The sequence below is a fragment of the Thamnophis sirtalis genome, unplaced genomic scaffold, assembly GCF_051295495.1.
Source record: "Thamnophis sirtalis isolate CommonGarterSnake01/CBP01778 unplaced genomic scaffold, rThaSir2_p1.2 scaffold_6, whole genome shotgun sequence".
Taxonomy (NCBI): domain Eukaryota; kingdom Metazoa; phylum Chordata; class Lepidosauria; order Squamata; family Natricidae; genus Thamnophis; species Thamnophis sirtalis.
In genome coordinates, this window is record NW_028261386.1 from 53,217,666 (window position 1) to 53,233,438 (window position 15,773).

The window sequence follows — 15,773 nt, forward strand, 5'->3', positions numbered from 1 at the left end:
CCCTCCCTCTTTACCTCCCTACGTCCCTGTCTTCCTCCCTGTCTCCCTTCCTAGTTTATAGTACTGTATTTAAATATTAGAAAGTACTATAAAAGAAGACTAGTCCAGCAAGTGATAAGAGGCATACATATCATGACATCAGGCTGAAGCTCAGGTGACAAAAAGGATTTTTGGAAGGGAGATGGTCAGCATAAAAGGAACTGAAAATAATTGGTATACCAGATGTTCAGCTGCATCAGGTGACAAAATAATGACAAAAGTAACTAAGAAAAGGCAGAAACTACTCAATATTTTTACTTTTTCTTTCTTAGAAGATGGTGTTGTTCCACCAGGCAATTGTGGAGGGAAAGTCTGAATACTAAGATTTATAGGAACATGGACAGGGAAGATCTATTTATTTTCAATGAATTTAAAACTGCAAGGCCAGAAGAATTACTTCTTATGCTACAGAAGGACTTTTCTGATGGTCTCATTTAAGCTTTATGTATTGTAGTTTAGAAATACTGAAAAATGAATGAAATACCAAATGATTGGAAGAAGGCAAATGGTTTCACTGTTTTCAGAAAGGCAGACAAAAAAGATCCAGGGAATGATTCAACAGTCAGCCTGACACAGGTGATAAAAAGGTTGTAGAAGAAATTATGACCTGATCAATCTGCAAGAATCTTGAGAACCTTGTGATGATTATCCGAAGTTGGCATAGTTAAAAACTAATTCTGTTAGACTATTTATTTCAACATGCCACTTATTTGGTAGATTTGAGATTGCTGTAAATATAACTTGCTTTCAGCAATGCATTTTATGAATTATCATATTAAATGTGCAAATTAGAAACTAGTTAGATTTGAATTGGATGGTATGAAAGTTACCTGGAACCCAACAGTGAATTTAAAAAAACAACATTATCACTATATTTCATTCCATCAATTTTATACTGGAACTGGATTAAATATTTTCTTTTTCTTTTATCTTATTGATACATTGCAAGACAAATCAATTAATACTTCTATTCTATTCTATTCTATTCTATTCTATTCTACTCTACTCTACTCTACTCTACTCTACTCTACTCTACTCTACTCTACTCTACTCTATTCTATTCTATTCTATTCTATTCACAAAGGCAGTGTCAGGGTTCCAAATAGCATCCAAAAGTAAATCAGAGTCTGAGGCAAAGGATTCCTCAAAGTTCCAATTTATTAAGAGAGCCAAGATGCTACATCTGGGAAAACCTGAATCTGAAAGCTTCCAGGTTTTCCCACCCAGTTGAAAATTCAAGATCCTGCCCCTACACCCACAAGTCCATCACATGATTCAATCTCCTCCTGTCATCCTGGGAGCTTCCACCCATCCACTTCCAGCCAGGTGTAGAGACAAAGGATGACCTTGGCTTTCTAGAAAGAATTTTGTTATGGCTACATATCACCCAACTCCACATAACCCCCCTCCCATTTTCCCACAATAGAAAATGCATAATAGAATAATAGAAAGTGTGGTAGGCCTAAAGTTCAAAAAAGGAAAAGATGGCTTTCAGGCCTGACAGGCAGTTTGTGAATGATTCCTTATCAGAAGGAGGAAATAGCTATAAAATTCAATTCTGGATTCTGTATTATTGAAGATTTTTTGTTAGTGCTTAGATGAGGAGGTTTTTTTTTAATTTGCTGAATGCTCAAATTAAGTGGGGGACCTAATACATGAGATAGTCTTGTTTAGTTATAAAATGGACTGAAAGTAAAAGAATACAAGTTTAAAGAGAAATAAATTAATGAAATACATAGGTACAGAATGGGATTTGCTAGCTTGGTAACAGTACCTGTTCCAACAGAATAGATAGCTCCAGTAATACCTGTAACAAGGAAATTGGAATAGTATTTGATTAGAAACACGAGTCAGCAATGTGATGTGGCTGCAAGAGGAGTAAATCCAATTTTAAACTGCCTCAATGGAAATATAATTTCTAAATATAGGAAGCAACAGTTCACTTTATTCTACCTCACAGTATTCTATATAGATAAACTCTGCTTTGAGTAATATGTAAAGTTTGACACCGCACTGGAAATGGAGTTCAGAGAAATGAATACAGGCTCAAATAAAAGCAACAAGAATTATCAGGGGACTAGAAGCTTAAGCCTTATGAAAAGAGATTGAAGGAACTGGAAATGACTAAGATGTTATTTGGTCGCATTCTTCAAGTGCCTGAAGAGATTTCATGTAGATGAATGCAAGGACCTGTTCTTTATCATGTCCGAATGGGCCCAAATAATGAGTTTGGGTTATAGAAATGCAAATTCCAGATGAAAGTTAGGAAAAATGTTCTAATTTCTAACAAGAAGAACAATTTGACAATAGATCCAATTATCTCCAGAGTTGGTTGAGCTCCTATTCATTGTATATAATCAGACAGAGATTATGATTTGTTGCACAGTTAGCCAGATGCTCAGTCTGGATTTGGCATTTTTATCAAGTGCTTCCCAAGTTGATGTTTGATGTATTGCCACAGAATTTAAGCTGTTCCAAGTAAAGCTGCCTTTTACAATTGACTGATGGTGATTTTGTCAATGCTGATAATGTTCAAATGATACTCTGGTTGTTTTGATATTGCACCCAAAGTGCCTATTACTGTTGGTACTACCTTTGCTTTCTTTTGCCATCCTATTTCTATTTTAGGTCTTTGTATTTTGCTATCTTCTCCAGTTCTTTCTTTTTTATGGTCTCACCAGTTCTTGCTTGCAATAGTACTTCTTGCAGATGTTCCAATGCACCATTGTTGCTACTTTGTCATGCCATTGTTTGTAGCCCGTCTGAGAGACCTTCTTAAGAGAAAATGACCAGGTAATCCATTTCTTCAGCTTCTTTGCAGAGGAAGCACTTGCTCTCTGTTGCTGTATTCTCAATTCTGGCTTTGTATGCATTATTCTTAAGGCTTGGTCTTGTGCAGCTAGAATTAATGCCTCTGTTTTCCTGCACTTAGCCATTATTAGACCTTGTTATTATTCTTTGGCTGCAAAGCAGACAATAACAAGACCTATTTTTTAATGTACTGTCCATGTAATATTTGGTATTTCCTTGTTTCTTTTTTTTTGGTCTTTCTTGTAGACCAGTTTGGTCTCTCCAGTGCTCAGCAAGCCTTCCTTGTATAGTAGCTTTAGTGCTTTTTCTTCACTGTCCTTCACATATTCCTCTAATGCCCTTTTTGCTTCTTTAACCATCTGATGAACTTGCAGCATTCCACATCCACCTATATTCCTTAGTAAATAGAGTTTGTCAACATCACTGTGATGATGAAGAGCATGATTCGTCATCATTATTTTTCTGCACTTCCTATCTAGGACCTTTAGTTCTGCTTGAGTCCAGTCCACTATTCGAATGCATCTAATGTATTTAATGACTGGAATTACCCAGGTGTTGATGGCCTTGATGGTGTTTTTTCCACTGAATTTGGACTTTAGGATCTTCTTCACTCTCTTGGTGTATTCACATCTAATCTTTTTTTTGACGATGTTGTCAGGTTGAAGGATGTCCAGTCATTTATAATCATTGTCTTCATCTATTCTCTTGATGTTATTTTCGTAGGGCATCTTGATTTTCACTACTTTTCCATGTTAAATGGTGAGCATGGCATATTTGTTCAGTCCAATCTCTGTTGCAATATCTTGGTTGTATATATGGATGGTGTTCAGCAGCGATTCTATTTCAGTTGGTGTTTTCTCATATAGCTTCAGATCATCCATGTAAAGGAGGTGGGATAGCCTAACAGATGTTTTGGATCTTTGCTAGCCATGGTGTGAATTATTCAGTATTGCTGACAGATTTTTATCCCACTTTTTAAATGTATACCTCAAGGCAGAAATCTACCTAATATTCCTGTCTCTTATTTCCCCACAACCACCTTGTGAAATGGATTGATCTGAGTGAGAATAACTGACTCAAAGTTTACCCAGCTGGCTCTCATGCAGTCCTAGAATCTCCTGATTTCTAGGCCAGCATTTCAACCACTACACAAAATTGATTGGACAGTCACTGCAGGGACACTTTAATTTGAATTCCTACATTGAATTGATGACTAGATTCAATGCCCTTGGATACAAAGGAAATTTGGGAGCCAGTTTTCATTTTGGAATTAATAACTAAAAAATAAATATGTCACTTCTCTGTCATGAATTAAAACTTTATGGGCATTATAAATTAAGTATATAGAGGCTAGACAGGGTTAATAGAGGTCCCAAGGCTGACTGAGCAGAGTTCTTCTCTCGAGAAAGCAATTTAACAATATCTCCTCCCTAATGCATATCTATGGATATTTATTTAAAAGGTCATAGTTTACAAAAAAATGTCTTAACATTGTCTCTCTTGCTTTAGCTATATAAGCATACAATTCCAAGGGCAATGAAAAGTGCAAATCATTGGTCCTTCTTTTAGCTATAGGTAGTGACAAACCATTTTTCTTAAATGGTTACAAAACCTGCATGGAAAATGTCTTTACCTTTTGTTGCTCCTTGCAGTAGGAACTTTGTACTATACTTTGGCCAGGAGAATATGAATTTTTCAAAAATGACAGCACAGGCCAACTAATCATGATCAACTAGTATTCTTTTCCTAGCATGCTTCACAAAATCCAATAAAAAAATATCAGATAAACAGAAATTCAACCAGAATTTTTCAACTTTTCCAAAAATGTTGAATTTAAGCTCAGGTGGCGATTCTGACTGAAGGATTACTGGTATATAAATTTAAAACCAAAATATCTGGAACATTGGTACAATGGTGGAAAAGCCTGTTTTAGAATCTAGACTTAGTAAATGCAAGCATATTAGAATATAGATGTCTAGTTTAATTCAGAGACCCATCCAAAATATTCAAGATCTAGACAAAAGATTGTAATCTTTGCATTGACGTTGATTAGGAAATATGATAATTTGAGATTTCTGGACATACCACTACTGATTTGTAAGTTGTTTTACATAGAAATATTAATTAATTGATTAGGTCCCATCAAGTTGCTTCTGACTCCTAGTGATGACATAGATAGATGGATTTTCTCCAAGACAATCTATCTGAAACATTCACATCTCCCAATGGCACATTCATTGCCACTGTAAGCAAGACAGAGATTTATAGTACTAATTTTATGTACTTCAGTTTTAAGAGTCTGGTTTCTAATTGTTATTGAGATATCATTCAGAAATGCTAAAAAAATGAATATATGTTTTGTATTAATTTCAACAATTGTCAATAATAACCAGGAATACATTTCAACAGTTGTCAATAATAATCAGGAAGAAATTATAAACTATGGTCAGTTTATAAATTAGATTTCTGGTATATTTGTATTTATAAAGTTTTGGATATTGTGATGATTCAGAGGCCTTGAAGTAAGGGAAGACAGATTTCAGTTAAGAGGGGAGAGAATTATCATGGGAGGAACTGAATGGCTATTCTGTGGTAAGGGGATTTACGAATTCATTGCTGAGCTCTGCTTCTACCCCAGCTGCCTCATACCTGTTTACAGGAAATTAGATGGCTAGTTATCTTGATCTCAAAATGCTAATGGTAATCACTAAATCCATTTCTAACAAGACCATATTTGTGTGTATTTTGGTGATGAAACGGACTGGTTCTTCTATAAAAAACCTGGCTAGGTGAGGGTGGGGATGTAGCCCTCTTAGAATTTGCTCTCCTAGGTTTTAAGTGCTTCAGCAGCCACAGCAGAAGGTTGTAGAGAGGCAATTCAAGAATTACCAGAAGTCCTTCTTTTTGGGTTGACAAGATGTTAAATTGGTATTGGGCTACTACCTGGATGGATTGCTTCCTGAGTTCCAGGTCCTAAACATGGCTTTGGAATCTCCATGTTGGATAATTTCAAAAAGCACATCCTTCGGAGTTCAGTTGGGAGTTTATGAACTTTTGAACCGATGTATGAGCTGAAAGTAGATTCTATGCTATTGTCAAGTCACTTTCTGGTCCATATGGGATTTGCCATTGAAAAGTAGTTGAATAATTAAGAGGCTCCACTGTAGGTTCCTGATAGATCATGATGGATTATTAATACCTCTAGTTTTGGAAGATGAATTATCATTCTGATTATTACCTAATCAAAAAGCTACATGTAATTAATGGAAAACCTATACAAGACACAGAAGAAATCTATAAATGTTCTAGCTAAATAATGTCAGCAAATCTAAAGAAAGATACAATAGCCAATGGGAAAAGGCTAATCAACATCCAGGGAATGAGACTTAACAGAGTATAATTGTTCTATCCCAGATATGTCATATACCCGCACCCACACATACACACACAAAGCAGTGGCAGGCAGGGCATGTATACAAATATAAATACAGTCTTAAATAGTCCCCAAATCCATACAAGCAAGACCCTAATAAGAAAAAGTTCCAAGCAGCAGGCATAAGCATCATCAAGGCACAGTCCCAAAATCATAAAGTTATCACAGGGTCAACAACTGGTCTTGGTATTAAAGGACAGAGATTTCATAGGCAACGATAGGTACAACAGATGGAGGTTCCAGGTGCAAGCAATAACCAATCTAATTGACTCTTGTCAGTGAACCATATTATAACAGTTAAAACCGTAAAAAACAGTTACAAATAATCCATATAGATAATTGAGAATTATAATAATTACATACAAATTAACCATGCAAACAGGTAATTGTGCCCCCAACATTTTCAGGATCCCAGGCTTATTCAGATAGCCAGGTCTTTAAGAGTCTTATGAACAAGGTAGGGGTCATGCAGATCTTCTTGTTTTGCCCTTCACTCAACCCTACATGACAGGACTGAGAGGAGCCTTGATCAAATCTCCCCATTTTCTGCTGCTTCCAAACTGCTCCAGAGATTCTGCAGCCAGATCAGTCTGAGGTTTTTTCTTGCTGCTCTCTGAAACAGGTTGCTATTCCACATGCTCCTCTGAAGTATCCCCTCTCCCCATTCTCCTTCTCCTCTGCCTCAGAGGAGAACTGGTCATTAAATAACTAATGTACAATATTCATAATTCTTCATTTTAGCTAAATAATACCTAGGATCATCCAACGCAGATTAGAACCCTAGATGAAAAGGAAGGTGCCAGGTGTCCAAGCTGACTAGAACATGAAATATTGCTGATACAGTCTGGATAATTGAGAAAGCCAAAGAATGCCATAAAGGAGTAAGTTTGTCCATTGATATAGAAAGACTGTTCTTTGTGTCAAGCTGTGGAATGTGCTTAGAAAAAAGGAAGTTCAGAATATCTCATTGTCTTCATAGGAAAGTTATATGTAGGCCAAGAAGCCACAATCTAGAAAGAACATGGTGAAATACTGGCTACAGGTTGGCAAGGGAGTGAGATAAGAATAGATACTCTCCCACATTTTTTCAGTCTATATGCTGTGTGCATATTGAGGGAAGCCAAATAGAAGAATATGAGGGTGATCTTTAAACTGAAGGAAGAAACATAAATAAGCTAAACTAGGCTGCTGCTGCTGCTCTGATAGCCAAAACATAAAGGATTTGCAAGGTCTAGTAATAAATGTTAAGGAACACCATGAAAAAAATGGAACTAAAGTTAGACCAAACAAATGACAACAGGTAAAACAATCAGCCTTAGAATTGACAATGATATTAAAATTATATTTAAGGGTTGACTGGCTTCTGCCTTTTAGGATCAGCCATCAAAAGGAAAGGAACAAGCAATCGAGAAATATGCCACAAACTAGTAGAATAGCCATGATTATTTAGATACTGTGATTATAGGTATAAAAATCAGAATCATGCAAACTATGATATTCTCTAGCCATGGAAGCAAAAGTTGAATCTGAAGAAGCAAATGGATCATTGAACAAATCAATCTAGAAGTCTCAGTTGAGACACAAACAGGATTAATTTATTATACTTTGGATACATTCTGTGAAGATTTAGGCCTCTGGAGTAATCTATAATGCTGAAGGAAAGGAAAGAAGAAGATGACCAGCAGCAAGGACTTAGAGCAGCACATTGTTGGAAGATCTGAAGGACAAGTTGTGGACAGATAGTTCTGGAGAAAATTTATCTGTGAGGTCACTAAATTTGGTAGATTATCAAACAAATTGTGATGCATGATTCTTCATTTGATTTATTGGGTTATCAATGATGTGTATTTGTTCTCTCTGTTTTTAATTCAAGTCATGTATTTGGAGAAAAGTAAATCACCCAATTTGATTGGAGCAGTTTATAAGACCTGCAGGCATTCAATCAATAAAATAATGTAATACAATCACACATCATGTTATCTCTCAATATGTTGAATAAATTTCTGATTATAAAAAAGTAATGGTGCAAAAAATAAAAAGAACATTGAAGATTCAAGCTATATTTTGTTATAAATTCACTTTCAAAGAATAAAAACAGAGGCAATGCATAGGAGACACATAATATCTTTAGGAACTGATTAGAATGAATGTTTGAAGACAAAACAAGATTATTCTGCTGTCCTTAATTCTATATTGCAGAAGCTAATGAATTTGGTGGACACAAATATGATGTTTCAGCAACTAGGGTTTTCATAAGTAATCTGCAACCTTTTCTGTTCTGACCCCCCTCGTTCCATACCAAAGCACTCCAAGCCAAAGATATTTTACGGAATTTATTAATAGACAGACAAGTCCTTGGCAGCAAACCGGCACAGATAAGCGTTGGCAGCAATCCAGCCTGCCAAGATCACAACAGTGTTCTCCAACATTAATTAATGTGTTGACTTCTGCAAAAGGGGTGTGTGCACAAGCATTCCTTTTATAGTCTGGAGAGGAGCCTAATTACCACCAGCTGAGTGCAATTACCTCCTGTAATTGTGTAATTGTTCTTTACGCCTATTAGCTCTCTGGTGCCGGGCACCTAGGAACAATTCCCTTGGCTCCTCCCCACTGCTGACGTCCGGATCACACTCCCTTGTCTTCTCCCCACTGGTCCAAGGCTCAGGCGCCTCCTGGTGGCCAATCAGCCTCTCTGCGCCCTGTCCAGGGTCCTCCACATCATCCAAAGCTGACTCATAGGGCCCCTCGCTGTCGGAGTCTGGTGGCAGCTCCAACAGCTCCTGCTGGACCACAACACTTCCCCATTTGTATGGAGAGAGAGAGAAAATGTGTGTGTGTGTGTGTGTGTGTGTGTGTGTGTGTGTGTGTGTGTGTGTGTGTGTGAGAGAGAGAGAGAGAGAGAGAGAGAGAGAGAGAGAGAGAATATGTATGTAAATGACATACAGACTTGCTACATGTACATAGCTGATGAACATGTGCACATTGGGAGAGGGAACAAGGTATATTTATATTACATAGTTTCTGGAAGTTCCTGATATTTTTCCTTCTAAATATATTTTACAGTTTTGCTTTTTGTAGCCACCTGGTATGAAGAAGGAACTATGACAGAGTTATGAAAAATAAAAGTATATGGGAAAGAAGGAAAAATTCAAAAGCATTAATTTGCTTCAATTTAACATTATACAGGTGTCTTACAGTTATTGAAATTAGATCACAGAAAGGACAGGGACACTGACTTTAGGATTAAAAGGTATGTTTTCCAAGAAAATGGAGGAAAATCATAAATGTTGACAGGCTGGAAAGAAATTAGATATTTAATAGGGAACGTAATTGAAGTTTTTAAAATGTCTTGCCTAGTTTTGCTATTGCCAACTTCAGTTTGGGAAGTTAATTTATTCCAGAACTAGAATAATAGCTGTCAATGAAAACATCAAAGGACACATTTTCTCCTCCTACCTCCAAAACTCTGCATTTTCTGATCTAACTAAAGACTGAAAGCAAACATAAGTGAATCACCAGGGAAAGAGAAGCAAGGGAGAGAGAATGTCTTCGCCATTTCAAGTAAAAATCTACTACAGTTCTCTTGAATAAAAGCAGTAGATGCTGCATTAAAATGACTTTGTCCTAGATATTCTTTAATCTCTTGTTATGCTTTTTATTTATTTGTTTCTTACATTAATATGGCAACCCATCTGACACCCATCTCTGAAACGAGTACAATAAAACCTACCATAAAAATACTATAAAACCAATTAAAAGCAATTACAGCTGTAAACAAAGATTAAAAACAAAACATAAGAAAGAGGGTTTACACATTTTTGTTCTTGTGCTATTCTTTTTATTAGCCATGTCAATGAGGGAGAAGACAAGCACAAAAAGGAATTCATAGGAGTGGGGAATTACAATTATACCACTATTCAGCACTTACCTTCTAGCCATCTCTCTTGCCCTTAAAAAGCAAGGAAGAGCCTTTTCTATAGTAAATTTTACTTCTAATTATACATAAATATTTTCATTCTCAGAAGATACCTAATTGAGATCTTTGGGGAGGCACCATTATTTTTGTTTATATATTGTCAGAAAGGTGCTTTTTCAATTGGCTCTCTGTTTTTCTTTGAAGATGTTTTGCTTCTCATCCAAGAAGCATCTTCAGCTCTGACTGGATGGTGGGGAACTGAAAGGATTCCATTCAAACAGAGCTGAAGAAGGATTAGAAGCGAAACATCTTCAAAGAAAAACCAGAAAGCCACTTGAAAAAGCACCTTTGTGACAAGCGTGACTGAGAATTTCATAGACTTTGTTTATATAGTATTGATTTATTATGAAACAATACCTATACAATGCAGAAATGCAGAATGATTTTTAAAAAAGCAAAGGGAAAAAGGCCCACCTAAAGAAAGAAGGAAAGTCTCTCTGCCATTTTCTGATCTGAAATGTTCTGACTTATTATTTGCTAAATCTTAACATGCTCTGTTTCTACTTTTCTTTTTTCCCCTCCAGTTTTCGATTGCAATTTTGAAACACCCTGTGATCTAGAATATTCCCCACCACTGAGGGAGGGCCATAACAGATCCTGGCATAGACTAAATGCAGATGAACTCTCACAGCTTCATGTTCTGGATGGTCCAGAGAGAGACTACTCTGCAGGTTCTACAAAAGGTAAGAGCAACATCCATATAAAACAAAGCCAAATGGTTGAACTCTTTTAGTTTTGATGGAATAAGCTTTGGAAGAAAAGACAAAAAGTCGTTGGTGACTTTACATTCTGTTTCTCAACACAAGTTAGTGTCAATGGATTACATTTGCTGTGAAAGCTTGCCGGAGACCCCTAGAATTAATTGTCATGAAAGACAGGCTAAACAGTGAAATGAATGAATTAAATTAAAATGAAGACCAATAAGAACAACAGCATGTAGCTTCATCCATAACTTTTTAAATAAGAAGTATGTGATAAACAATCTAAACCAGTAATTGCATTTGAAGTGGGTTTGAACAATCTCTCAACAATCTGATATTATTATACGAGAATATAGTTATTGCTGGGATGTTGCAGACAGAGACAAAGTGTGGCAATATTAAGCAAGCAGGATTTCATAGGATAATTGCAATAATCAAATGGCATGAACATTTGAATTTCCCCAAACACTATTTTGCTATCAATCAGATTTTTTTTGTTCTCCTGAAACATCTTAAAAATTCCAGATCAGCAGTAGATTATGACACAACAATTCCAATACTTGGATCATGCATATAGAATAGAATAATGAGTTGGAAGGGACCTTGGAGATCTTCTAGTTCAAGCCCCTGCTTAGGCCGGAAACCCTACAGCACTTCAGACAAATGGTTATCCAACATCTTCTTAAAAACTTCCAGTGTTGGAGCAGTTACAACTTCTGGAGGCACATTTTTCCACTGATTAATTGTTCTAAGTGTCAGGAAATTTCTTCTTAATTCTAGGTTGCTTCTCTCCTTGATTAGTTTTCACCCATTGCTTCTTGTTCTGCCCTGATATACTTTGGAGAATAGCTTGACTCCATCTTCTTTGTGGCAGCCCCTGAGATATTGGAACACTGCTATCATGTCTCCCCTAGTCCTTCTTTTCATCAAACTAGACTACATGTTGAGTGCAGCCAGTTGGTCAGCCAGTTACGAATCCATCTGGTGGTGATGCTGTCTAACTCACATTTTTCTATCTTATCAAGTAGTAGGTTATGGTCTACTTTATCAAATGCCTTACTGAAGTCCAAGTAAACAATACTGACACCATTCCTCTGGTCCACTACTTTTGTCACTTTGTCAAAGAATGCAATAAAATTAGTCTGACATGATCTGTTTTTGACAAACCTATGTTGGCTTTTGGTTATTACTTTGTTTGCTTCACTGGTTTGTTGCTTAATTATTTTTTTCCAGAATATAGTGGATGTGTTCAAGGTTCTTCTAAATGTAATCATCATCTTAATTGCCAGAGAAGTGCTGCCACCTGGTAGTTGTCATGTCATTTACCCAGCCCTATATACAGATTTATTTATTTTTTAATCTTTTTTATCTGCCTTAAATGCCATCATTTCAGGAATTAAAGGCTGAATAACAAACAACAAACTCCCTTGAAATAATGTCCTGACTCATACTTTCCTCTCTGTGAAATGGGAATAATTAGATTTAATTATTTTGCAGGGCTGGCAATGATCATTTTCCTCAGCCACCGTTCTGCTTTTTGTTACAAATGTGTAATGATCATGTGCCTGGCATTTAAAAACTTTTTTAAAAATCATCATTTTCTTTAAAAAAACTGAAATAGAAACATAAACCACAGTCTTTTCTCCTGATTCCTATCATTTGTCATAGCTGCATCAAGAACTCTTTGTTTTTCCGAACTGTTTTGTTTTGTTTAAATTTTACTATACATGAAACAGTTTTTCTCTTCAGGAGGAACAAAAATTCTTCTTCAAATTTCTTTGTTACTAGAACTGTTCATTAACTAAAGGCAATGAAAAGCAGAAACCAGGTTTTCTTGCAAAATAGACAAAAAATTCTTTTTATCCAGTTCAATAAAGGTTAGATTGTATTTTTTTTTCTTTAATGAAAGCTAGAATTTGGAGGATTACATCTCATTGGTAGGGCCTCTGAAAACACCTGAAGCCAAAGGTTGTTCTTGTAAACATTCCAGTAGAAATGATAACTTCAAATACTGTCTGAAAAGAGAAACCTTATTTGAAATTGCTTTGTGCAACTCAGATCAAACGGAGAGTTTACCATTAGCAATTCTTACCCAGTGAAGTGAACTCTGACAGAGTTCCTTCAACTGAGCATCAGACTTATGATCCACCATTATCTGTTTCCCTTTCACACCTTTTAAAGATAACTTGGATTTTTTTGGACTTTCACCTATGACTTCTTATTCAATTTAAAATCATTTTTATTGCAATTATTTGGCAGAGAGCCTTTATGTGTGGTCTGCTTTAATCTGGGGATTATTAAAACACTGTACTTTTCACCCCTACTGCTTGCTTCCTGGAAATATGATTCCAATTAGATGCTTCCCATTTAAATTTTATTCATATATTGTGAATAAAAGATGTAAGTAAGTAGGGCATGGAGTTACCCTGGGAAAACATTGTAGGTTGCGACTGGGTGACTTACAAGATAGTCACTGTCAATATATCAAGCAATATCTATAGTTATTAAGATTCTATTAGAAATGGTTATTTGAATTTTCAGGTTATAATCCCTGTAGCATAAAAAATAGGAGGGCTGTTTCTTTTTTGAGATTTAATATTTTCTCACAGAATGTTATTCTTCTGAACAGTATTTTCTTGGATCTTAATTTGTACCTGAAGTTCTCAGCTCCAAATGTATATTTGATAAGAGATGCTAAAGGTTACCTCTTCAGACAGCAGAGTGGACTTTTATAATGGGATGAATTAAATGTCTAAGTAGTGACTCTCCTTAATTAATTGTCAGTAATCTTCAAGAGGGTGGGAGGGAGGAAAGGAAGAAGGGAGGGAGGGAGACTAAAATGCCATTAAATAACACATGCACCTAAACTGTTTCTAACAGGTTTCTATATCTCAACTGTCAGCATTTATGTCTAGGAGAATAATCTTTTGTGGTTCTTTCAACCATAGTGTATAAAATATTTCCAGTAACAAGGCCTGCACTGGATCCTGTATCCCTTTCACTTGTTTCAATAAAATTAATGAACTACTGCATCAAAGGCCACTAGAAGGTTGAGGAAAATCAATTGGGAAGTGCTCCTTTGGTCTGCCCCTAGTTAAGATCATTAGGACATGGCAGGTTGCCATGTAGAGAGAGCCAGTGTGTTTGTACACACCTTGTTTGATACCTGCCAGAATCTTTTTCTTATATGAGGTTTGCTTATGTAAAAGAAACTAACATGCTATTAAGCCAAATGCCATACTGTATTATTTGATCATTGAGTGATTCTGGACCAGTCATCATCTTTCAGCCCAATTCTCTTCATAGATTTCAGGTAAAAGGAGAAAGGGAGAATATACTATGCTCAATTCATTACATTTCCTGGAGAAAATTATGTATAAAATATAAATAAATATGCAACTTGAAAGCAAAAATTAAAAAGCTGAATATCTGGCATTCCAGGAAACGGGGAAATAGGTAATGTTTTAAAATAGATTTGATCCTTATATATACACACACCAATTACTAACTCTACTTCTGCCTTATTTATTTCGATATTGGTTGCTTATTTACTGTCCCTCTTAAATTATTCATTCACCTGTAATGTCACAAATGCACCAACAGTTTGTTTCTGCAAGCCCCCATGTGTAATCAGGGATTAAGCAAAAAAAAAAAAAAAGAGTCCATGGTCTCAGACAATCTCTCTCCTCATCAGAGTTTCTTCCCATAAAGAAGTATTGTGAGTTGGTTCTATTCTAAATTGTTGACTTTGCTTATTTCCCAAAAGAAATATTTGTTTGCTTATTTTGTTTGTCCTCCTGATGGTTTAGCAGATATTTAATGTACTGGTTTTTCTAACACTGTCCTGAATCTTGTATTCCCAACTGGTTATCCTGCTTAGCTGTCTTTATTAGTTTATATCTCCAAGCATTTTATATAGACTTGTTTGAAGATTGGAAGTGTCCTGTATTAACCTAGATAAATGCACATAAATTCCGGAAACTCTTATTATGGTTTCTGTGATTATGAAGCAAATAGTAAAATGTACCTTTAACCATTTTAAATATATTGAGAGAAAATAACGATTATTTCATTTGGTTCCAAAATTGAATTTCAAAAAGAAAAAACAAATCTTCCTATGAGCAATTTACATTATAAATTTAATTTTATCTTAGTTTCTCTTTTTCTGAACATTAAATTCACTTTGCTCCAATTGTACATTGGTCAAATTTTTTTAAAAAAAGGCAAACCTACCAAAGTACTGAAATTAAGCCTTAAAAAAGATGATGTCTATTCATTTGAGAACCAGCTTGCTGTCTGCTAGCTGTGGACATGTTGACAGCCAGTGAGGTCTAGTGCTTAAGGCACCATGCTTTAATGCAGGAGACTGAGTTGGTAGAAAAAAATATTAGAGATAGTCCTCATTCAGTTACTGCTTCATTTAGTGACTATTCACAGTTAAAAAGTAATTTTATGAGCAATCTTCCCATTTTCTACCTTTATAAATCTATAAAACAAAGGAAAGCTGAAGTAAGGTCCCAAGTACAGTCATGGTTTTTACTTTGCAACCACTTTGCTTAGTGAGCAAGTTAATCCTAATTGTAATCACTCAAAAAAGACTGTGCATCCATGTAACATCTGTAGAAGACATAGGGAAGGGCCTTGAAGGGCAGGAAGATGACTCACCACCAAAGAAACAGTCAGTTAAAGGCAGACCAAGAAAATAGCTTGTTAAAACTTTTCAGACAAGCACTTTCCTGATTCATGGTGTTAAAATGAGGAGGGAGTATAAGTACATGCTAGCCAGCCAGATGGATGGATGGATGGATGGATG

General features: G+C 35.9%; 1 protein-coding gene across 1 annotated transcript in view; it reads left to right on the forward strand.

Moving 5' to 3' along the window:
• Window positions 1-15,773, forward strand: part of ALK (ALK receptor tyrosine kinase) — a 659,766-nt gene that overhangs the window by 187,827 nt on the left and 456,166 nt on the right. The window contains exon 3 of the mRNA XM_087718714.1: window positions 10,784-10,942. Within this exon, the coding sequence (XP_087574840.1) occupies window positions 10,784-10,942 (159 nt within the window). The remainder of the gene's footprint in view (window positions 1-10,783; window positions 10,943-15,773) is intronic.